Consider the following 17,706-nt stretch of genomic DNA (forward strand, 5'->3'; position numbering starts at 1 on the left):
GACCTGCATATTTACACCAGCATGTGCAGTTTTTTTTTCCCTCCTGCATTTTAACACACTTGAAGCGGCACACAGCTAACAAACATTATACATCAGATTTTGTCTTCCTATCAAAAGGAAAACAAAAGCCATTCGGATGAAAAAGACAGACGTACCAACTCCAGTCTGAATTGTAGAGAACACTAATCAGTAATCTAACAGGCAAGATTAATCAGTTTCATCATTAAGAAATGGAAAGGGATGCCATGTATTTGTGTAATCAAACAGGAACGTTTTTGTAAAAAGAAAACATATGGACGAGCTCCCAAATATGCATCTCAGACTTAATAAACACACGCTTTTTGTTCTACAGACTTTCGTTGAGACTTCTGTCTTTTAAAAGACATCCTTCCTCTGTCTCTCTAATCATCATCATCCTTCCCTTTCTCCCGCTTATCCTTCTTCTCCTTCTTCTTTTTCTTCTTTAACTTCTTGGCCTCCTCCTTTTTCCCAAAGGTAATAAAGTCGCTCTTGTCGTCACCGTCCTGTCCTTGTCTGATGGAAATAATGGCCGGAGATCCAGGGATGATGAAGGCTTCGGGAGGAACTTCACCGGGTTTCAGGTGCGGAGGGCCTCCGGGACCCGGCCCATATCGGAAATGCCAGCTGTTGCTGTCCACTCCAGCGCCTACAGGTGGAGACACCTCTCCACCCTCATTATCTGTGAAAGACAGAGAAAAACAAACCATTTATTATGTATGACAGTTAATGTAAACCAAAATGAAAAACACATCATCTAATAGAGAGTATGTGTCGTGAATAATGTTGGGTAGAGTACTTAAAGGGGAGCTATTATGCCCCCTTTTACAAGATGTAAAGTCATTTAGGCTGCTATTTTAACGATCTAGGCGCAAAGGTTAAAGTGCATGAAGCAAAAGCATTAAGGGCGTGTCCGAATCCACTTTTGCTATTTTAAGGGTGGAAAAATACAGTCTGTGCCCTGGCACATGGTCTAAAAGGGTTGAGCTTATTCTCTTAATGAGTTATAGGTGTGTTTTGAGCATAACGTGCATTAAACCAATCTGAGTCTCATCTCTCATTCCCTTGAAGAGTCAGTTGCGTCACACCATGGCACATTTGCTATTTACACTGGCAGACTTAGTACTGTAAGTGGAAAAACTGAACACTTCACCTGCAGGTTAAACAGAGCATCTGCAGCGCGAGGATAAAGAACGAGCCTCCTACATTCGGCCTCTTTCCCTTAATTTTACTTTTACTCTTTATTCCTTTACTTTGCTGGAGTGAGGGAATAGTGGAAACTGACTCAACTGAACTCACATCCATCAGCCTACATATTTAATTTTGTTTGTTAAGTGCAAAGATTTGTTTTAAAACTATTTCTAAATTCAGTTGTAATTTCCAGCAAAGGAATAAATAAACAATAAAAACAAAGTGTGGTCAGAGTTCTATCCAAACACAAGTCCTGGTCTTATGCCCCATATGCTGATGCAGACGTCTCCAAAACCCCATAAATCTAAACTTGTTTATTATTAAATCAAATATAAATATGCATATAATAAATAATATTACTAAAAATAACAACATTATCAAGAATTAACTGGAAAAGCCCACCCGAAGTGAAGTCATGGAGGCAGTGTTTTTTTTATATTAATGTAGAAAAAAAAAAAAAAAAAAAAAAAAAAAAAAAAAAAATATATATATATATATATATATATATATATATATATATATATATATATATATATATTTATTTATTTATTTATTTTCTTATTTGTAAAGATATTCGTACATTGCTGTACATCCTGTGAGTATTAAGTAATGTGTAAGTGTTTAGCATAATTGTATATCTAATGCGCTCTGCGCTGGACTTTAGCAGGTTTTAGATGGTAAATAGCGTGGTCTATTTCAGTTTCAGTTTCAGTGCCTTAACACGCCTCCTTTTTACACCAGCACACCCATGAGTCCACAAAGTGGCACACATGGATTTGCTATTTAAACCAAGGAGCGTTTAATTTTTTTTTTTAAATTACTGTTGCAATGGTCTGAAAATAGTCAAATACGTCTTGCGCCTTATTGCGTCGGGTGTATGAAAGGGCCCCAAGAGTGTTCATGTGAAGTTTCCAGCCTGATCTCATGACAAAACATAAGTATTTTATGTTTTGCCAGTTTAGTGGCTATTTCTTTATTTTGAAATTGTATGATTTTAAAAAGGAGGTGTGGCACCTAACCCCACCCCTAAACCCAACCGTTATTGGGGGATGAGCAAATCGTACTAAATTGTACGAATTAGATCGTACAAATTCATACGAATTAACCACTAAATCAAAAAGCTACGAATTGCTGTGAGATTGTTAAAAGTTTCGGATCAAAACACCACACAAATAATGTTTTGTAACTCTTTGACACTGCTTATTTTCAGGTTTTGATTCACATTGTGCCATTTTGGTGACTGTCGCTTTAAATTCAAATGAGATTCAAAAGAGGTTTCAAAAGAGGGTGGAGCTACAAATGTGTCAGCATAGTGGCAGATTCAAAAAAGAGAATAAAATCATTTTATAATGAGGGAAGATTCAATTATTCAATCAGTTTTCCTTTAAATAACCAAACTAATCTGCCAATGGGATAAGCTCAATAATTTTTCCTTTTGACATAAGGTTATTTTGCTTACCGCATTGGCAGATTATTTAGCTTGTTTTAAGGAAAAACAAACTTAATTTTGACTCATTATTTTCTTAAAACAAGACAAATGTTTTGCTTGTCTTGAAAATGCCTCTTGATTTGAGAATTTTTAGATATTTGGACTAGAAACAAGACAATTTATATATATATATATATATATATATATATATATATATATATATATATATATATATATATATATATATATATATATATATTTTTTTTTTTTTTTTTTTTTTTTTGCGCAGAGATGAAGGCCACTAGAAAAAAAAGTATGAACTGTATGAACATAAATTAAGCCTATCTCATCTGAGCTCAACAGTAAATAGACCCAGAGGGCACACAGTAAATCAGCAATGTTTAGCCTAAAAAGAAAAACACTTGCTGTGTTACACTTCTGGATTAAAAAGAACTAAAGAAAGTCTCACAGACACACCAAATCAAACACAATACACCGAAGTAGACAAACAGAAGCAAACAATCCACATTTATCACACCCTTTCTGTGTTGTTTCCTATGAAATCTCTGCTTTTTTATCATAGAACAAAAGACGAGTGTGTTTTTAAACATTCATTCATCAGTTTTCCTTCGGCTCAGTGTCTTATTTATCAGTGGTCACCACAGCCAACTATTTCAGCATATGTTTTACACAGCAGATGCCCTTACAGCCTAATCCAGTAATGGGAAACACCCATACATTCTCATATTCAGACACACACACATACAATATGGCCAATTTAGTTCATTCAATTCTCTTATAGTGGAAACCGGAGCACCCGGTAAACCCATGCCAACACAAGGAGAACATGCAAACTCCACACAGAATTGCCAACTGATCCAGCTGGGACTCAAACCAGCGAGATTCTCTCTCTTACTGTCTGATGAGCACGTAATCTCATTTATAATGACACTGTATCACCACAACACCACTTAGTTAAATACAGACAGCACTTTTGGCATCATATCTCCGCTAAGGTCTCTGTTTGCACCTTTCCTTTTGTCTACAGCTTATGTTGTGGTGAAGATTAAGATGGATTACAACCCCAGACGCATCCCGACTGCGATATCTGAAGTGAAAGACAGGCTCTATTCGGGAATGTGGGTGTTAAATGAGAGCTAGAAAAACAGGCAGCATTCATTATGGGTCCTCGGGGGACTGACTACCTTTGCAAATCCCTCAGTGACACAACAACTAAACGCCCAAATGCTTTGTTTTCAGGCTTCTCCCTCTCGCATGTACACTTTCATCATGTCTAATCCTCCACTCTCCATCATGCGCTTCCATTTTGTTTTTCTGTCTTTCTTGATCCTGTCAGAACGACAACTAAGGCGTAAAGTGGACGAGGGATGCAGAGCTGGAAAATATTGAATGTAGTGATTTTAAGTGCACTGTATTTTTGGTTATAGTTTAAATAATAATCAATTCAAGGCAAAACTATTAACCCTCTTTTCCAAGATATGTTTAAATGGAGATGTTTTTTTTTTCTCTGTACATTTTTAAACATAACGTTTTAATAGCTAATTTATAATAGCCAATTCCTTTTGTCTTTGCCATGATGGCAGTGTATAATATTTTGCTAGTCGTTTTGCAAGATGCTAGTATTCAGATTAAAGAGACATTTAAAGGCTTAACTATTTAGGTTACAATACTACTACTACTACTACTACTACTACTACTACTACTAATAATAATAATAATAATAAAAAGTAGATAAATAAATACATAAATATTAATAATAATTTCCTAAGGGGGATAACAATGATGACCATAAAAAAAATCTTAAAAGGGATAAACATATTGATTAACAAATAAATATTTAAATGATTAAATAAATAAATAAATAAATAAATAAATAAATAAATAAATAAATAAATAAATATTTTTATAATAATAATATTGTATAATAATAATAATATTATTATACAATAATAATATATATATGTAATAATAATATTATATAATAATATTGACCATAAAAATTAATAAAAAAAATCTCTTAAGGGGAATAAAAATATTGATCATAATAAATAAATAAATAATTTCTTAAGAGGAAAAAGAATATTGACCATAAAAAATAAATAAATAAATAAATAAATAAATAAATAAATAAATAAATACATGAATAAATTAATTAAAACATATGATAATTTCTTAAGGTGGATAATAAAATTGAGCATAACAATAAATAAATACTTTATTAAGGGGAATAATAATATAAAAATAAAAACAAAAACAAACAAACAAATAAATGAATAAATAAATAAATTAATTAATTAAAAAAATACAAATAAATAAATAAATAAATAAATAAATAAATAAATAAATAAATAAATAAATAATGATAAGTTTTAAGGGGACTAATAATATTATTAACCACTAAAAGAAAAAAAATCAAATAAATAAATAAATCAATAAACAAATAAATAAATAAATGAGAATAATAATGCTGAACATAAAAGTATAAACAAATATATAAACAAACATACATATTTTTTTGTTTATTTAAAAATATTTTATTCCAACTAAAAAAAAATAAGACTTTCTTGAGAAGAAAAAACATAATAGGAAAATACTGTGCAAATGTAACTCACTTAAACTTCAGTTTAGGAAATAATTTTAAAATACTAGAACATTGTTACAACTAATTTAGGCTAATATATATATATATATATATATATATATATATATACATACACATACATACATATTTGTCTCCAGTTGTTCAGCTGCATGAATCTTGCAAACAATGTTTAGTTTCTTACAAAGAATGCTTGACCTCTGTGTGTCATCAGGAGCCATGACTATTGATTTGGACTCATTTGAGCTTGTTTGTTTTTTATCTTAAAACCCATCTCCATTCACTGCCATTATATGAATCACCAAGGACCATGGATTCACCTAAAAATCTTCTTTAATGTTCTACTGGAGAAACCAACATCGTGAATGACCTGTGGGTGATTCAATTAATAGGAGATTTTCATTTTTGGATGAGCTAACCCTTTAAATACTTTAACATCTGAGTAGCTGTGTGTCTTGTGAAATAAATCTCTCTTGCCTTGACCTTTCATGTAATGTGGTCTTTGGACAAAGTCACACGTCTGGCAGGCTGATAATGATAACACCACAGGTTTAATAAGCTGCGTGATTATTACGGCCAGCGAATGATCCGGCTCATAAAAAGATGATGGGAAGAAAATCATTAGGAAACATCCCAAGTCCCCCTCCCACCGGCTCTCTGCATCTTTCATTCTCGAGGAGGAGTGTCGTGCAGTCTTACATAATGCAGAAGAGGAGGTGAGAAAGGGCAGGCTGAGGATGAAATATGAGCCAAACTCCAACGCTAAACTCCTGAAGGAGCAGATTTCTGAACAACACTGCGGAGCCAAGGAATTATGGGGTCGTTTCGATGAAGCCAAACTGCTTCTGAAGCACTGTGCATGTGTAATGGCAGATGACAGCAGGCTCATGCTATTGCTAAGTAAAGCACATTAAAACTGGGTAATTTTCCATATGATGGTAGTATTAACCGTGATTTTAATATATGTGATGATTCATATGCATTATCTTTATTACACTACTAACATCAATCTATAATCAGCTATATACAGTTGAAGTCAAAATGATTCGCCCTTTTGTGATTTTTTAATTTATTTTCTTTTTCATATATTTCTCAAACATTGTTTAACTGAGGATAAAAATTGTCACAGTATTACAGATAATATTTTTTTCTTCTGGAGAAAGTCTTATTTGTTTTGTTTCGGCTAGAATAGAAGCAGTTTTTAAATTTTTTAAAACCCATTTTAAGGTCAATATTAATAGCCCATAAGAAATGTTTTGTGTTGGAATAGCAAGACAATTCCTAAGAAGTTAAAATTATTATTATTTTTTTTTTATCATTTGTTTGTTAGCATGAATTAAAGATTTGCATTATGCAATTAACATGACATTAGCTTTCTACTAACCTGTGGAACGGCGCTCATCAAAATAGTGGACTAAACAATCCTTGCATGTAAAATAGTCATACTTTAGAATGCTTAGTTTAAGCAAATTTGACGAACACCATACTGAAGGAAATCGCTTACCGCATGCGCTGTACTGCGCGCGGTTGCCTATGTCTGTGAATTCCTCAAGAAACAAGTTGCTTAGCATGAATTGGTTAGACATGGTGTAACACCTATCTGTGCCCTTGACGTGCCCCTTGATGCACCTTACGCCCTTGTCGCAGCACCAGTGGCACTAAAATAAGACACCGAAATGTATGTGCTGATTTGGTCGATTACATACCGGTTAAAAAAGTAAATTATTATAGTTTTATAAGTTAGTTAAGAAAAAGTTAGTTTTAGAAAATGGGGAAAAATAAACAAACAGGGGTGCTAATACTTATGACTTCAACTGTATATATATATATATATATATATATATATATATATATATATATATATATATATATATATATATATATATATATATACACATTTCTAATCATAATAGTTTTATATCTCATTTCTAATAACTGATTTAGATATTCTTCTAGACATTTCTATACAGCTTAAAGTGACATTTAAAGTCTTAACTAGGCTAATTAGGTTAACTAGGCAGGTTAGGGTTATTAGGCAACTTATTGCATTACGATTGTTTGTTCTGTAGACTATCGAAAAAAATTTAAAAGAGTGCAAAAAAAATTAAAAACTGCTTTTATTCTAGCCGAAAAATAAAAAAATAAAAACAAATAAGACTTTCTCCAGAAGAAAAAAATATTATCAGACATACTTAGAAAATTTATTTGCTCTGTTAAGCATCATTTGGGAAATATTAAAAAAATTCAAAGGGGGGCTAATAATTCTGACATCAACTGTATATATATATATATATATATATATATATATATATATATATATATATATATATATATGATCACAAAACCAGTCAATGTTTACTTTTGAAACTGACATTTATAGATTAATGTAAGCTGTATAAATACACTTTGGTTTGTTAGAATAGGAGAATATTTGTATATTATACAACTATACGAATATCTGGAATCAGAGTATTCATAAAATCTAAATACTGGGGATTTTTTTTTTTTTTAAGTTGTCCAAATTAACTCCTTAGCAATGGACATTATTGTTAAAAATTACATTCTGATATATTATAAGAGGGAAATGTATTAAAATGATCAAAATATAATCATGGAACATGACCTTAACTATTATTCTGATGATTTCCAGAATAAAAGTTCAATCATATCAATAATTTTCACCGATACAGTGTATTTTGAGCTCTTGGTAAAAATATGCAACTTACAGCACGACTGCATTTATGGTTCAGGGTCCCATATGCGTAAGTAAATTATATGCTTTTAAATAACACAATTAACTAAAAATGTAAATGTGAAAGGTGTGAATTAAATAGAAAAACTGGGCAAACAATATTAGTCAGATGGATGCACGTGGAACTGATTCTCTGTGCATAATTAATATATCTGATTGTTGTTGTTGTGTGTGTGTGTGGCACACCTTGGAGTGTTAGGCTCTAGTAATCCTGATAAACTATGTGCCAGATGGCACACACAGGCTTTCTTGTGAGCCTGCCAAGACAGAAGTGTATGTGTGTGTGCTGTGCTGTGTCCATGTGCGAATTCAGGATAATTCTGGTCCATGCCATGAAAGTACTGAATATTATGAGAATAATGTTGCATTTTTCAGGACAGAGGATACAAACACATGTAAATCTAAATGGAGAATTATATTGTCTTTACATGCATATAGAGTTGAAGGCAAAATTAGTAGCCCTCCTAATTTTTTTTTATTATTTTGCTTTTTTTCAATTAATGTTTAACAGTGCATGATATTTTATACATTATTTGCTATAACAATCTTCTTTCTTCTAAACCATATATTTTATTTTATTTAGTTGGAATAAAAGCAGTTAAATTTTTTAAAACAAAAGGTCAATAGCTGCCTTTTATTTTATATTTATTTTATACATTTTAAATTACATTTTTTAAATGATTACAGAATAATTAATAAGTAAATTGCACTTTAAGCTACTAATATCTTGCAAAAATAAAAATAAATATAATATGTAGTCTCATCATGGTAACGTAGATATAAAACATTTAAATAGAAATATTAAACATGGGGCGTCACAGTGGGCAGTGGGTAGCACGATCGCCTCACAGCATGAAGATCACTGGTCTGAGCCTCGGCTGGGTTAGTTGGCATTTCAGTGTGGAGTTTGCATGTTCTGGATGCCCCGTGTTCACATGGGTTTCCTTCGGGTGCTCTGGTTTCCCCCACAATTCACAAGACTTTACATGTGTATTGGGTGGGCTAAATTGTCCGTAGTGTTTGTGTGTGAATAAGTATGTATGGATGTTTCCCAGTGATGGGTTGCTGCTAAAAGGGCATCCGTTGCGTAAAACATATGCCGGATAAGTTGGCGGTTCATTCCGCTGTGGCGACCCCAGACTAATAAAGGGACTAAGCCGAAAAGAAAATGAATGAATGAATGTATATTAAACATGTTGAAAACAAATCTTTTACCTGTTAAACAAAACTTGGCAGATGTTTTAAAATAATTCAAATGTCATAGAAGGGATACTAATTTTAACATTTATTTTCTGTATTAATGCATTTACCCCCCCCCCCCAAAAAAAAAAATAAATAAATAAATAAATAAATAAACAAACAAATAAAAATAAAATAAATAAATAAATAAAATAAAATAAAATAAAATGAAATAAATTAAATAAAATAAAATAAAATAAAATAAAATAAAATAAAATAAAATAAAATTAAATTAAATTAAATAAAATTAAATTAAATTAAATAAATAAAAAAATAAATAACAAATAAATAAATAAATAAATAAATAAATAAATAAATAAATAAGTAAATAAATAAATAAATAAATAAATAAATAAATAAATAAAAAAATAAAAAAAGAGAGACAAAACAAATGGGATATGAGGCCAACATTGACATAGAAAGAAACAGAGTGACTGTCCTCAGTTTACCCTCTTGAGTTGACTAAAGCCCCTGGCGTGTTCTGGAAATTTCCACTAGACCTACAACTCAAAAACACACTCCGCTTCCCTCCATGTCACTGATCTGATTAGGAGCTGAAACCAAAATCCTAAAAATCACTACAAATTCAGCTACACTTTTCTTAGTATCTTAGTATGCATTTCTGCTTTTCCTTTAATTAATTGAAAACAGCTTAGATTAACTTGTAATATTTTGGTTATCGGGAGAAGAATAATCTGGGGTCTCATGTAAAGACTTGCATTTAATAATACTAAAACATTGCGTATGGACAAAGCTGTAAATGTGCGTACGCAGTAAAAAATTCAGATGTATGAAACACTGCGTATGCGGAAACCCACACATATTCTCTTTGTACATCTGAATTAACGTGAAACTGAGCGCACGTGCACGAATGCAAAACCCCTCCCTGCCTCCTCCCCTGTATGAATATGGTAATGACTCCACTTTGGCAAAATCAAACGACAAAGCAATGGCAAAAGCAAGCAAGAAGAGAAACTTCACAGAATGTGAATTGGCGGTGCTCCTATCAGAGGTAGACCAGAGAAAAACTGTGTTATTTGCAAGTTTGTCCACCGGAATTAATAACAAAATAAAAAAATAGAGTGGGAGAGTTTAGCTGATGCGGTTTACGCAGTGGGTTCTGAACATTGCACTGTGAACGAATTACAAACAAATGGTCGGATGTAAAGGTGCAGGTTAATAGGAGAACAGCGGCGCACCGCCAAAGTGTGGACCAAAGAGGTGGGGAAACAGGGAATGCTGAACTAACACCCTTTGAGGAGAGAGTTGCCTCAATTGTGGGTGACACTTTACTGTCTGGAGTAGTATCCATGTCTGTGGGAGACACAGATGTATTAGAGGAACACTTTGTTAGGGCGATATAGCAGCACCCCTCCACTCTTATCAAGGCAGCACCACCGGCATGTCAGCTGCCCAATCGCCCGCTCTACAACTGGCCATGGACTCAGGGTTGTATACATTTGCAAATGCTTTTATATGTTTTAAATAACATAATTGATGAAAAAAATGTATGTATATATATATATATATATATATATATATATATATATATATATATATATATATATATATATATATATATATATATATATATAGTGTCAATTAACCCATTGTATCAAATATAAATGAACAGCAATGTTTTTGACATGTGTCGGTGCAATACTTTGTAGTGTGCAATTTAACACAACTGCCTCTAGGAGTCGCCAATGTAAATAAAACAAACACACACAAGAAATACACGTATGGCAGACATGAAGTTGGCGTAGACCTCCTCACGTTAACGTGAGACATCCTAACGTTAATTTCATCGTTAGTAAATCCAAACGTGAGTGTGAAACCAGCGTTGAAACAGGCCCTTGTATTTCAATGACCACCATGGAAATAAGTTTTGTTTTTACATTGTTATGGTGTATATCTTGATGGATTAAGTGTAGTCATTTAAATCTTTGTAAAGAAAAAGAAAGAAAAAAATAGATATATTTTTTAAATTCCCTAAAATAGCAGTTTTCTGTATTTTGTGATTCATGTTTTAATTTTTATTTCTATTTTCCCTCATTATTAATGCTTTCGAGTTGAATTACGAGACCTTTCTTCAAACAACTTTTAACCTTGAACAGTTCAAAAAAGTGGCGTACATGTTCAACAAATATTTTTGCTTCAAATCATCTAAATGGTGACCTCGACTCGGCTCAGTTGGCATTTCTGTGTGGAGTTTGCATGTTCTCCCTGCGTTCGCCTGGGTTTCCTCCATGTGCTCCGGTTTCCCTCACAGTCCAAAGACATGCAGTACAGGTGAATAGGGTAGGCTAAGTTGTCCGTAGTGTAAGAGTGTGTGTATGAATGAGTGTGTGGATGTTTCCCCGTGATGGGTTGCAGCTGGAAGGGCATCCGCTGCATAAAACATATGCTGGATAAGTTGGCGGTTCATTCCGCTGTGGCGACCCCGGGTTAATAAAGGGACTAAGCCGACAAGAAAATGAATGAATGAATGAATGAATGAAATGAATCATCTGGATTGCAGCGTCAGCGCATTCAGAAATAGCAGTTTATTATAATACGTGCCGAAAGCATTTTTCATTTATTAATTTACAGATTTATTCCTTTATTATTATTATTTTTGTATTATTTTTTATAATATCTTTAGTATTATTTAAAACTGCTAAAATGTCAATGAACATCATTTTGTTAAACTGTGGAGTTGAATTTTCAACATCAAAAGTCGACAGAGCAGAGATCAACATCCCATAATGCAATTCACAACCGTAAATAAACAGAAAACACTTCATAAAACACAGGGACTGTTCATTAACAGATCTGTTTTGCATGTACATAAGGAACAGTATAGTCAGATGACACTGTCAGCAGGGACATCTGCAGTTTAGCTGCTAATCTGAATGCTCAGTCAGTGGGTCTCTGGGGGTGTAAAGTACTGCTGGTTTGTTTTATGTGTTGCTGGAGGTTTGTGTTGCGTTATAATGTGGTTCTGCATTTTTATGAGCTTCATTTTAGCTCCGCTGTGCAAAACACTGGAGAAGACAACGCCCCTCACTCTCCCTCTCTCAGTCTCAGTCTCCATTTTCGACAAAACAGATGGGCATTAGTATCAAAGCGTAGATCAGCAGAATTAATGACAATAGGATAAAGCACGCTGTCTCTCTCGTTCCGTCTCATTATCTTTTGTTTTTGTGCCTCTAACGCATTTTCTGTCTCGTTTCCTTTGGATTGTTAGTGATGGGCTGTCTACCTGCCCTCTGCCTGTTTCTCTCTTAAACAGCCCGGGGGAAAGAGGGATGGAGAAAGTGACAATGAGGGAAGAAAGGGTGACCAAGGGAAAGAGAAAACAGAGAGGTGCAGAGAGGAGGGGGCTGTGAATGTCTCTGTTGCTAGGGGAGAGAAGCATTTGACCATTAGAGAGAGAGAGAGAGAGCTTTCTGTATTAGTTTCCATCAGTGTCTCTGCCACAACCGCATTTCACTGGAGGAGGCAGTTTCCATAGCAACCATTCATACCATGCACAGGGTGAAGAGTAGAGAGAGAAACAAGTGAAGGAGAAATGCACAATGGATAGAATCAGGTGTGGCTGATGAAGAGCTTTAAAGGATGTCATATAAATAAAAGGAGGATATAGGGGAGTCTAAACATTGAGTTATTAATGAGTGTGTATTAATTGCCACCACATCCCATCTCAGGCTCTATTTCTTTCAGTCTAGGTAGATTCATAGGAGGATTTTAACCCAGAGCTTGATTTGAGTCTACTTCAAGGACAACAAGACAAGATTGTTTACCATGATGTGTGAGCGAATTAACTCAAGTGAACAAAACTGTGCATGTCAGAAGATGATCGGTGGGGTAAAGTCAGCTGATCTGAGATCAGAAAATGAGCAATACACATTTATTTATGCAGCTCATTAGATACTTTACATTAAAATGCATTTTAAATTAAAATAATCAGATAAAACAGATGAAGAAAGTGCAGGTAGCAATCAAAATATTATCAAATATATATAAAAATAGCAGAGAGATGATGGCTTGTCTGTACCTTTAAAATATTATATACTCTTTACGTTTATTTATGCAGCTCATTAGATACTTTACATTAAAATGCATTTTAAATTAAAATAATTAGATAAAACAGACGAAGAGAGAGCAGGTAGCAATCGAAAATATATACAAGTAGCAGAGAGACGATGGCTTGTCTGTACCTTTAAAAGATTAGGTACTATTTAAGAGGATCGGGTAAACAATTCTATGATATATGGCACTATTTTATTGATTATGTTCACCAAATTAAATAAAACCCTACTAATTCATTCATTCATTCATTCATTTTTATTCGGCTTAAATTATTTATTAATTAGAGGTCGCCACAGCGGAATGAACCGCCAACTTATTCAGCATATGCTTTACGCATACACATAAGTATGTAGGGAAGGATATAGGGGAGTCTAAACATTCAGTTATTAATGAGTGTGTATTAATTCCCACCACATCTCATCTCATGCTTTATTTCTCTCAGTCTGGATAGATTCATAGGATGGATTTAACCCAGGCCTCGATCTGAGCCTCGGGTTTGAGTCTACTACGAAGACTCTAAGCCAAGATTGTTTACCATGATGTGTGAGTGAATTAACTCAAATTAACAAAACTGTGCATGCTAGAGGATGATTTGCGGAAAAGGACAGCTGATCTGCGATGAGAAAATAAGCAATATTTATGCAGCTCATTAGATAATTTACATTAAAATGCATTATAAAATGAAAATAATCAGATAAAAGTGATGAAGAAAGTGCAAGTAGCAATCAAAAATATTATCAAAAATTTATACAAATACCAGAGAGATGATGGCTTGTCTGTACCTTTAAAAGATTATATACTCTTTAAGAGGATTGGATAAACAATTCTATAATATATTGCACCATTTCATTGATCATGTTGAGCAAATTAAGTAATACCCTACCAATTCATTCATTCATTCATTTTCAGCTTAGCCTTTTATTTTTCAGGGTTCGCCACAGCGGAATGAACCACCAACTTATCCAAAATATGCTTTGCGCAGCGGATGCCTTTCCAGCTGCAACCCATCACTGGGAAACACCCCCCCACACACACGCTACGGCCAATTATTTGTATCTAATTCACCTATAGTGCATGTGTTTGGACTGTGGAGGAAATGCCATGGGGGAGAACATGCAAACTCCACACAGAAACACCAACTGACTCAGGCGGGGCTCGAACCAGCAACTTTCTTGCTGTGAGGTGATTGTGCAACCCACTGCGCCACTGTGCTGCCCTTACCACAGTTTTTCCTACTTATTTTTTTCCCTCATTTAATTCAGCGTCTTGACGTATTTGGCATTTTTAATCAAATGTAAATTGTTTCTGTAATAAATTCGGTTCAGTCTGTGCGCCCGATTTCTAATTTAGTAAATGCACAGCGAAACAAATGTAGTCTAGATTGAAATAAGGAGAAATATCAAGAGAGTAAATGTAATGCTTTGGCACTTCAAAATGTGCTTTAGCCATGCCAATAAAGCTATTTGAACTGAGTAAAACAATTTACTGCTAAAGGAGTTGCGGATTTATAGCAGGCTGGGTAAAATGGAGAGATAAATGGATGGGTGGATGAGTGTGACCTATCCCGATCTGCCTGTTTAAAGATCATCTCTACAGGTGGGCCAACCTGCAGCCTGCAGGCTCTCATTTCAGCTACTGTGCCATATGGCATACACAAACGCTTGCCCAGAGTGCATCACACATTCTTACTGACTGTCCAAATCAGATATGCTGGTTGTAGATTTTTTAAAGCACATTTCTAAACATAATAGTTTTAATAACTCATTTATAATAACTGATTTATTTCGTCTTTACCAGAGATGGGAGGTAACAAAGTACAAATACTTTGTTACTGTTCTTAAGTAGATTTCTCTGGTTTCAGTTCTTTACTCCACTACTTATTTTTCTGACAACTTTTTACTTTTACTTCTTACATTTTTACACAAATATCTGTACTTTCTACTCCTTATATTTTTAAATCAGGCTCGCACGGGAGTCGGTTGCTCTACCAAAGAGGCTAAAGACCATGGCCTCTAGTGTCTGTTGCTAGAGCACCTTTAGAGGTCAGAGGAGTGAGGTTTTACCTGCACTGCACTCACTAGCTGGCCTCCGTTACACTCACACTCACCCCCCCTAAACCTTACTCCCATATGGGTCACGGCACCAATGTAATCCCGCCGGTCCTGTGCCACCCAATCTGCTCCGAGCTGGTATCAAACCGGTGACCTTCCGCATGGGAGTCGGTTGCTCTACCAATTAATTAGTACTTAATGCTTAATTACTTAAGTAAGTGATATTTAAAGGCTTAACTACACTGTAAAAAGTGAAAACTCAAACAAATTACCTTGACTTGTTACAATTAAAGGAATTAAGCTTGACAAGCTTAATTTATGACAGTTTTCAGTAATAAATTATTTAGTTATTTTAGTAGTAAGGTTTAGTAATTTATTTAAGAAAACAAGAATGGAACAGTACATAGAGTACAGTGCAAATCATTCAATTTAATATTGTTTATATAATAATAATAATAATAGTAAAATCATTTTATTACAGTGCAAATAATTCCCTTCCCATGTTAATATAAAAATAATACTTTATGTTTTGTGGCAAATACAAGTATTGCTTATTATTGATAGTGAACAACCTGTATGCTTATCATACATGTAACATGTTACACCCAAAATAACAAACTTAATTTATTACAGAAAACTGTTATAAATTAAGCTTGTCAAACTTAATTTAAAATAAATATTGCTTAAGGGGGCTAATAATATTGACCTTGAATTGATTATGAATTGTTCAAAGCTTTCTTCTTTGGTCTTAGTCCCGTATGGTTGCGGGGTCGGCTCTTTGGAACAAGCCATTTTAGACTTGTCCATATGATAACAACTTTTTTTTTTACACATTCCAGCCGGCCTGTCACCCTCATACACTCATACACTACAGACAATTTAGCCTACCCAATTCACCTGCAGCATGTCTTTGGACTGGGAAACCAGAGCACCCGGAGGAAACCCAGGCGAACGCAGGGAGAACATGCAAACTCCTTACAGAAATGCCAACGGAGCCGAGGTTTGAACCAGCGACCCAACGACCTTCCTGCTGTGAGGCACACTACCTACTGCGCCACTGCCTCGCCCTGGTTTTGAATTGTTCAAACTAAATATTTAAAATAAGACAATGCAATTCTTAAGCTTTTTTTTTAAGAGCAACGTAATTGTTTTAAGTTCAATCTACTCAAATTGGTCAAAACTTATTAATTTGATTTGTATTAGGACAGTGTGAATAAATTGTATAAAATGCTGCATGTTTTACAGTGTATATCGATCCGGTTGATTAATGAAATATTTTGCATTACATTTTTGGCAGAATTAAAGCTTAAGATTTGGAAGATGCGCCTCAAACACGTCAGCTATAAGCAATCAGAAACAGACACGCACTAAATAGGAGAAAGTAGATGAAGAGAGCAAATGCAAAGAGGCTTATTTCTTTCATTTCTGTCCTTTTGCGGTCATCGTCAGAGACTTAATTAGAGCAAATTGCTCTTTCATCACCCGAGTAATTGCACCCGTTTTGTCCTCCCTCCCTCCATCTCTCCCTTTCATCTTACTGAAACCAAATTACTTTCATTATTTCGAACACCTCTGCAAGTCACATCATCATGCCATCCGAAAGGTTCAAGCCTCAACACAAACATCCACACCTCTAATTAGGTAATTAAATATGCATTGATTACATCCTGCTCCTTACATTTAACCTTTTGACCCTGTGATACAGGAAGTGATATCAGACAAAATGCTGGAGAGGTTTATTGTTGGGGTAATATCATGAATAGGGTTATCTAGACTCCGTGTGGCCATAATCATAAGCAAATGATGCCATTTACAAACAGCTCCGCCTTGCCGTAATGCTAAAATTAATCACCTTTGCGTAAGCAGTTGTTTATTTGCTCAGCACATTGTTCTACAAAAGACCACATCAATATGAAATGCCACAAACACAGGCCTAGAGCAGACTGTACATGCTGCGATTCGTTATTCTAAACATGCGCTTGCTGAATCTGCCTTTAAGACAGATCTTTTATCTTAATATGTTTGGCCCTGATGTTTTGGGCGATCTGTTTATGAGACGAGATTAATAACTGCGACTCCACTGAAAGTCGGACGCTTTTTCAATTATTTCGAGTGTGAGAAAGAGCAAAACGGAGCAAAACGGACATGGGATCTAATAAGTGTGGATTAATGACCATGAACGGACATCTCCACATCTATGGCGAGGAAGAAAGATGTTATGTGTAAATTAGAGATTAGCGCAAAGATTAATTAGCTTCAGTGAGTAACTGGTCTTGGGCAGCCAGGTGCTGTGGCCAGGATTACAACCTGACGCCTCTATTCACACGGGGCA

The 17,706-nt window shown here is 34.4% G+C and overlaps 35 protein-coding genes across 35 annotated transcripts in view; all 35 read right to left on the reverse strand.

Moving 5' to 3' along the window:
- Positions 1-295: 295 nt before the first annotated feature.
- pcdh2a1 (protocadherin 2 alpha 1) overlaps positions 296-17,706 on the reverse strand; it is a 264,980-nt gene continuing 247,569 nt past the window's right edge. The window contains exon 4 of the mRNA NM_001024166.2: positions 296-700. Within this exon, the coding sequence (NP_001019337.2) occupies positions 402-700 (299 nt within the window). The 3' untranslated portion in view covers positions 296-401. The remainder of the gene's footprint in view (positions 701-17,706) is intronic.
- The window catches only part of pcdh2a2 (protocadherin 2 alpha 2), a 259,967-nt gene continuing 242,556 nt past the window's right edge, over positions 296-17,706 (reverse strand). The window contains exon 4 of the mRNA NM_001024167.2: positions 296-700. Within this exon, the coding sequence (NP_001019338.2) occupies positions 402-700 (299 nt within the window). The 3' untranslated portion in view covers positions 296-401. The remainder of the gene's footprint in view (positions 701-17,706) is intronic.
- The window catches only part of pcdh2a3 (protocadherin 2 alpha 3), a 256,777-nt gene continuing 239,366 nt past the window's right edge, over positions 296-17,706 (reverse strand). Inside the window, exon 4 of the mRNA NM_001024168.2 lies at positions 296-700. Within this exon, the coding sequence (NP_001019339.2) occupies positions 402-700 (299 nt within the window). The 3' untranslated portion in view covers positions 296-401. The remainder of the gene's footprint in view (positions 701-17,706) is intronic.
- The window catches only part of pcdh2a4 (protocadherin 2 alpha 4), a 250,948-nt gene continuing 233,537 nt past the window's right edge, over positions 296-17,706 (reverse strand). The window contains 1 exon segment of the mRNA NM_001024169.2: positions 296-700. Within this exon segment, the coding sequence (NP_001019340.2) occupies positions 402-700 (299 nt within the window). The 3' untranslated portion in view covers positions 296-401.
- The window catches only part of pcdh2a5 (protocadherin 2 alpha 5), a 250,948-nt gene continuing 233,537 nt past the window's right edge, over positions 296-17,706 (reverse strand). The window contains exon 4 of the mRNA NM_001024170.2: positions 296-700. Within this exon, the coding sequence (NP_001019341.2) occupies positions 402-700 (299 nt within the window). The 3' untranslated portion in view covers positions 296-401. The remainder of the gene's footprint in view (positions 701-17,706) is intronic.
- The window catches only part of pcdh2a7 (protocadherin 2 alpha 7), a 244,558-nt gene continuing 227,147 nt past the window's right edge, over positions 296-17,706 (reverse strand). The window contains exon 4 of the mRNA NM_001024172.2: positions 296-700. Coding sequence (NP_001019343.2) covers positions 402-700 — 299 coding nt within the window. The 3' untranslated portion in view covers positions 296-401. The remainder of the gene's footprint in view (positions 701-17,706) is intronic.
- Positions 296-17,706, reverse strand: part of pcdh2a8 (protocadherin 2 alpha 8) — a 241,085-nt gene continuing 223,674 nt past the window's right edge. Inside the window, exon 4 of the mRNA NM_001009585.4 lies at positions 296-700. Within this exon, the coding sequence (NP_001009585.4) occupies positions 402-700 (299 nt within the window). The 3' untranslated portion in view covers positions 296-401. The remainder of the gene's footprint in view (positions 701-17,706) is intronic.
- Positions 296-17,706, reverse strand: part of pcdh2a9 (protocadherin 2 alpha 9) — a 220,067-nt gene continuing 202,656 nt past the window's right edge. The window contains exon 4 of the mRNA NM_001024149.2: positions 296-700. Within this exon, the coding sequence (NP_001019320.2) occupies positions 402-700 (299 nt within the window). The 3' untranslated portion in view covers positions 296-401. The remainder of the gene's footprint in view (positions 701-17,706) is intronic.
- pcdh2a10 (protocadherin 2 alpha 10) overlaps positions 296-17,706 on the reverse strand; it is a 214,655-nt gene continuing 197,244 nt past the window's right edge. Inside the window, exon 4 of the mRNA NM_001009587.4 lies at positions 296-700. Within this exon, the coding sequence (NP_001009587.4) occupies positions 402-700 (299 nt within the window). The 3' untranslated portion in view covers positions 296-401. The remainder of the gene's footprint in view (positions 701-17,706) is intronic.
- Positions 296-17,706, reverse strand: part of pcdh2a11 (protocadherin 2 alpha 11) — a 210,743-nt gene continuing 193,332 nt past the window's right edge. Inside the window, exon 4 of the mRNA NM_001024150.2 lies at positions 296-700. Within this exon, the coding sequence (NP_001019321.2) occupies positions 402-700 (299 nt within the window). The 3' untranslated portion in view covers positions 296-401. The remainder of the gene's footprint in view (positions 701-17,706) is intronic.
- Positions 296-17,706, reverse strand: part of pcdh2a12 (protocadherin 2 alpha 12) — a 207,558-nt gene continuing 190,147 nt past the window's right edge. Inside the window, exon 4 of the mRNA NM_001024151.2 lies at positions 296-700. Coding sequence (NP_001019322.2) covers positions 402-700 — 299 coding nt within the window. The 3' untranslated portion in view covers positions 296-401. The remainder of the gene's footprint in view (positions 701-17,706) is intronic.
- The window catches only part of pcdh2a13 (protocadherin 2 alpha 13), a 204,351-nt gene continuing 186,940 nt past the window's right edge, over positions 296-17,706 (reverse strand). The window contains exon 4 of the mRNA NM_001024152.2: positions 296-700. Coding sequence (NP_001019323.2) covers positions 402-700 — 299 coding nt within the window. The 3' untranslated portion in view covers positions 296-401. The remainder of the gene's footprint in view (positions 701-17,706) is intronic.
- The window catches only part of pcdh2a14 (protocadherin 2 alpha 14), a 201,300-nt gene continuing 183,889 nt past the window's right edge, over positions 296-17,706 (reverse strand). The window contains exon 4 of the mRNA NM_001024153.2: positions 296-700. Coding sequence (NP_001019324.2) covers positions 402-700 — 299 coding nt within the window. The 3' untranslated portion in view covers positions 296-401. The remainder of the gene's footprint in view (positions 701-17,706) is intronic.
- The window catches only part of pcdh2a15 (protocadherin 2 alpha 15), a 198,016-nt gene continuing 180,605 nt past the window's right edge, over positions 296-17,706 (reverse strand). Inside the window, exon 4 of the mRNA NM_001024154.2 lies at positions 296-700. Coding sequence (NP_001019325.2) covers positions 402-700 — 299 coding nt within the window. The 3' untranslated portion in view covers positions 296-401. The remainder of the gene's footprint in view (positions 701-17,706) is intronic.
- Positions 296-17,706, reverse strand: part of pcdh2a16 (protocadherin 2 alpha 16) — a 192,768-nt gene continuing 175,357 nt past the window's right edge. Inside the window, exon 4 of the mRNA NM_001024155.2 lies at positions 296-700. Within this exon, the coding sequence (NP_001019326.2) occupies positions 402-700 (299 nt within the window). The 3' untranslated portion in view covers positions 296-401. The remainder of the gene's footprint in view (positions 701-17,706) is intronic.
- The window catches only part of pcdh2a17 (protocadherin 2 alpha 17), a 189,288-nt gene continuing 171,877 nt past the window's right edge, over positions 296-17,706 (reverse strand). The window contains exon 4 of the mRNA NM_001024156.2: positions 296-700. Coding sequence (NP_001019327.2) covers positions 402-700 — 299 coding nt within the window. The 3' untranslated portion in view covers positions 296-401. The remainder of the gene's footprint in view (positions 701-17,706) is intronic.
- pcdh2a18 (protocadherin 2 alpha 18) overlaps positions 296-17,706 on the reverse strand; it is a 184,942-nt gene continuing 167,531 nt past the window's right edge. The window contains exon 4 of the mRNA NM_001024157.2: positions 296-700. Coding sequence (NP_001019328.2) covers positions 402-700 — 299 coding nt within the window. The 3' untranslated portion in view covers positions 296-401. The remainder of the gene's footprint in view (positions 701-17,706) is intronic.
- The window catches only part of pcdh2a19 (protocadherin 2 alpha 19), a 180,617-nt gene continuing 163,206 nt past the window's right edge, over positions 296-17,706 (reverse strand). The window contains exon 4 of the mRNA NM_001024158.2: positions 296-700. Within this exon, the coding sequence (NP_001019329.2) occupies positions 402-700 (299 nt within the window). The 3' untranslated portion in view covers positions 296-401. The remainder of the gene's footprint in view (positions 701-17,706) is intronic.
- pcdh2a20 (protocadherin 2 alpha 20) overlaps positions 296-17,706 on the reverse strand; it is a 176,289-nt gene continuing 158,878 nt past the window's right edge. Inside the window, exon 4 of the mRNA NM_001024159.2 lies at positions 296-700. Within this exon, the coding sequence (NP_001019330.2) occupies positions 402-700 (299 nt within the window). The 3' untranslated portion in view covers positions 296-401. The remainder of the gene's footprint in view (positions 701-17,706) is intronic.
- Positions 296-17,706, reverse strand: part of pcdh2a21 (protocadherin 2 alpha 21) — a 171,860-nt gene continuing 154,449 nt past the window's right edge. The window contains exon 4 of the mRNA NM_001024160.2: positions 296-700. Within this exon, the coding sequence (NP_001019331.2) occupies positions 402-700 (299 nt within the window). The 3' untranslated portion in view covers positions 296-401. The remainder of the gene's footprint in view (positions 701-17,706) is intronic.
- The window catches only part of pcdh2a23 (protocadherin 2 alpha 23), a 165,765-nt gene continuing 148,354 nt past the window's right edge, over positions 296-17,706 (reverse strand). The window contains exon 4 of the mRNA NM_001024161.2: positions 296-700. Within this exon, the coding sequence (NP_001019332.2) occupies positions 402-700 (299 nt within the window). The 3' untranslated portion in view covers positions 296-401. The remainder of the gene's footprint in view (positions 701-17,706) is intronic.
- pcdh2a24 (protocadherin 2 alpha 24) overlaps positions 296-17,706 on the reverse strand; it is a 162,750-nt gene continuing 145,339 nt past the window's right edge. The window contains exon 4 of the mRNA NM_001024164.2: positions 296-700. Within this exon, the coding sequence (NP_001019335.2) occupies positions 402-700 (299 nt within the window). The 3' untranslated portion in view covers positions 296-401. The remainder of the gene's footprint in view (positions 701-17,706) is intronic.
- The window catches only part of pcdh2a26 (protocadherin 2 alpha 26), a 153,684-nt gene continuing 136,273 nt past the window's right edge, over positions 296-17,706 (reverse strand). The window contains exon 4 of the mRNA NM_001009588.3: positions 296-700. Coding sequence (NP_001009588.3) covers positions 402-700 — 299 coding nt within the window. The 3' untranslated portion in view covers positions 296-401. The remainder of the gene's footprint in view (positions 701-17,706) is intronic.
- Positions 296-17,706, reverse strand: part of pcdh2a27 (protocadherin 2 alpha 27) — a 105,128-nt gene continuing 87,717 nt past the window's right edge. The window contains exon 4 of the mRNA NM_001009592.4: positions 296-700. Within this exon, the coding sequence (NP_001009592.4) occupies positions 402-700 (299 nt within the window). The 3' untranslated portion in view covers positions 296-401. The remainder of the gene's footprint in view (positions 701-17,706) is intronic.
- pcdh2a28 (protocadherin 2 alpha 28) overlaps positions 296-17,706 on the reverse strand; it is a 100,632-nt gene continuing 83,221 nt past the window's right edge. Inside the window, exon 4 of the mRNA NM_001008484.2 lies at positions 296-700. Within this exon, the coding sequence (NP_001008484.2) occupies positions 402-700 (299 nt within the window). The 3' untranslated portion in view covers positions 296-401. The remainder of the gene's footprint in view (positions 701-17,706) is intronic.
- Positions 296-17,706, reverse strand: part of pcdh2a30 (protocadherin 2 alpha 30) — a 93,270-nt gene continuing 75,859 nt past the window's right edge. Inside the window, exon 4 of the mRNA NM_001009593.2 lies at positions 296-700. Coding sequence (NP_001009593.2) covers positions 402-700 — 299 coding nt within the window. The 3' untranslated portion in view covers positions 296-401. The remainder of the gene's footprint in view (positions 701-17,706) is intronic.
- The window catches only part of pcdh2a31 (protocadherin 2 alpha 31), an 89,481-nt gene continuing 72,070 nt past the window's right edge, over positions 296-17,706 (reverse strand). The window contains exon 4 of the mRNA NM_001009594.2: positions 296-700. Within this exon, the coding sequence (NP_001009594.2) occupies positions 402-700 (299 nt within the window). The 3' untranslated portion in view covers positions 296-401. The remainder of the gene's footprint in view (positions 701-17,706) is intronic.
- pcdh2a32 (protocadherin 2 alpha 32) overlaps positions 296-17,706 on the reverse strand; it is an 86,159-nt gene continuing 68,748 nt past the window's right edge. The window contains exon 4 of the mRNA NM_001009595.3: positions 296-700. Within this exon, the coding sequence (NP_001009595.3) occupies positions 402-700 (299 nt within the window). The 3' untranslated portion in view covers positions 296-401. The remainder of the gene's footprint in view (positions 701-17,706) is intronic.
- The window catches only part of pcdh2a33 (protocadherin 2 alpha 33), an 82,862-nt gene continuing 65,451 nt past the window's right edge, over positions 296-17,706 (reverse strand). Inside the window, exon 4 of the mRNA NM_001009596.4 lies at positions 296-700. Within this exon, the coding sequence (NP_001009596.4) occupies positions 402-700 (299 nt within the window). The 3' untranslated portion in view covers positions 296-401. The remainder of the gene's footprint in view (positions 701-17,706) is intronic.
- Positions 296-17,706, reverse strand: part of pcdh2a34 (protocadherin 2 alpha 34) — a 79,329-nt gene continuing 61,918 nt past the window's right edge. The window contains exon 4 of the mRNA NM_001009589.4: positions 296-700. Within this exon, the coding sequence (NP_001009589.4) occupies positions 402-700 (299 nt within the window). The 3' untranslated portion in view covers positions 296-401. The remainder of the gene's footprint in view (positions 701-17,706) is intronic.
- pcdh2a35 (protocadherin 2 alpha 35) overlaps positions 296-17,706 on the reverse strand; it is a 76,027-nt gene continuing 58,616 nt past the window's right edge. The window contains exon 4 of the mRNA NM_001009590.3: positions 296-700. Coding sequence (NP_001009590.3) covers positions 402-700 — 299 coding nt within the window. The 3' untranslated portion in view covers positions 296-401. The remainder of the gene's footprint in view (positions 701-17,706) is intronic.
- The window catches only part of pcdh2a36 (protocadherin 2 alpha 36), a 72,919-nt gene continuing 55,508 nt past the window's right edge, over positions 296-17,706 (reverse strand). The window contains exon 4 of the mRNA NM_001009591.3: positions 296-700. Within this exon, the coding sequence (NP_001009591.3) occupies positions 402-700 (299 nt within the window). The 3' untranslated portion in view covers positions 296-401. The remainder of the gene's footprint in view (positions 701-17,706) is intronic.
- Positions 296-17,706, reverse strand: part of pcdh2a37 (protocadherin 2 alpha 37) — a 69,811-nt gene continuing 52,400 nt past the window's right edge. The window contains exon 4 of the mRNA NM_001443865.1: positions 296-700. Coding sequence (NP_001430794.1) covers positions 402-700 — 299 coding nt within the window. The 3' untranslated portion in view covers positions 296-401. The remainder of the gene's footprint in view (positions 701-17,706) is intronic.
- pcdh2a38 (protocadherin 2 alpha 38) overlaps positions 296-17,706 on the reverse strand; it is a 67,096-nt gene continuing 49,685 nt past the window's right edge. The window contains exon 4 of the mRNA NM_001443866.1: positions 296-700. Coding sequence (NP_001430795.1) covers positions 402-700 — 299 coding nt within the window. The 3' untranslated portion in view covers positions 296-401. The remainder of the gene's footprint in view (positions 701-17,706) is intronic.
- Positions 296-17,706, reverse strand: part of pcdh2a39 (protocadherin 2 alpha 39) — a 42,024-nt gene continuing 24,613 nt past the window's right edge. Inside the window, exon 4 of the mRNA NM_001007762.4 lies at positions 296-700. Coding sequence (NP_001007763.4) covers positions 402-700 — 299 coding nt within the window. The 3' untranslated portion in view covers positions 296-401. The remainder of the gene's footprint in view (positions 701-17,706) is intronic.

The sequence above is a fragment of the Danio rerio genome, chromosome 14 (assembly GCF_052040795.2).
Source record: "Danio rerio strain M-AB ecotype USA chromosome 14, GRCz13ab, whole genome shotgun sequence".
NCBI lineage: Eukaryota > Metazoa > Chordata > Actinopteri > Cypriniformes > Danionidae > Danio > Danio rerio.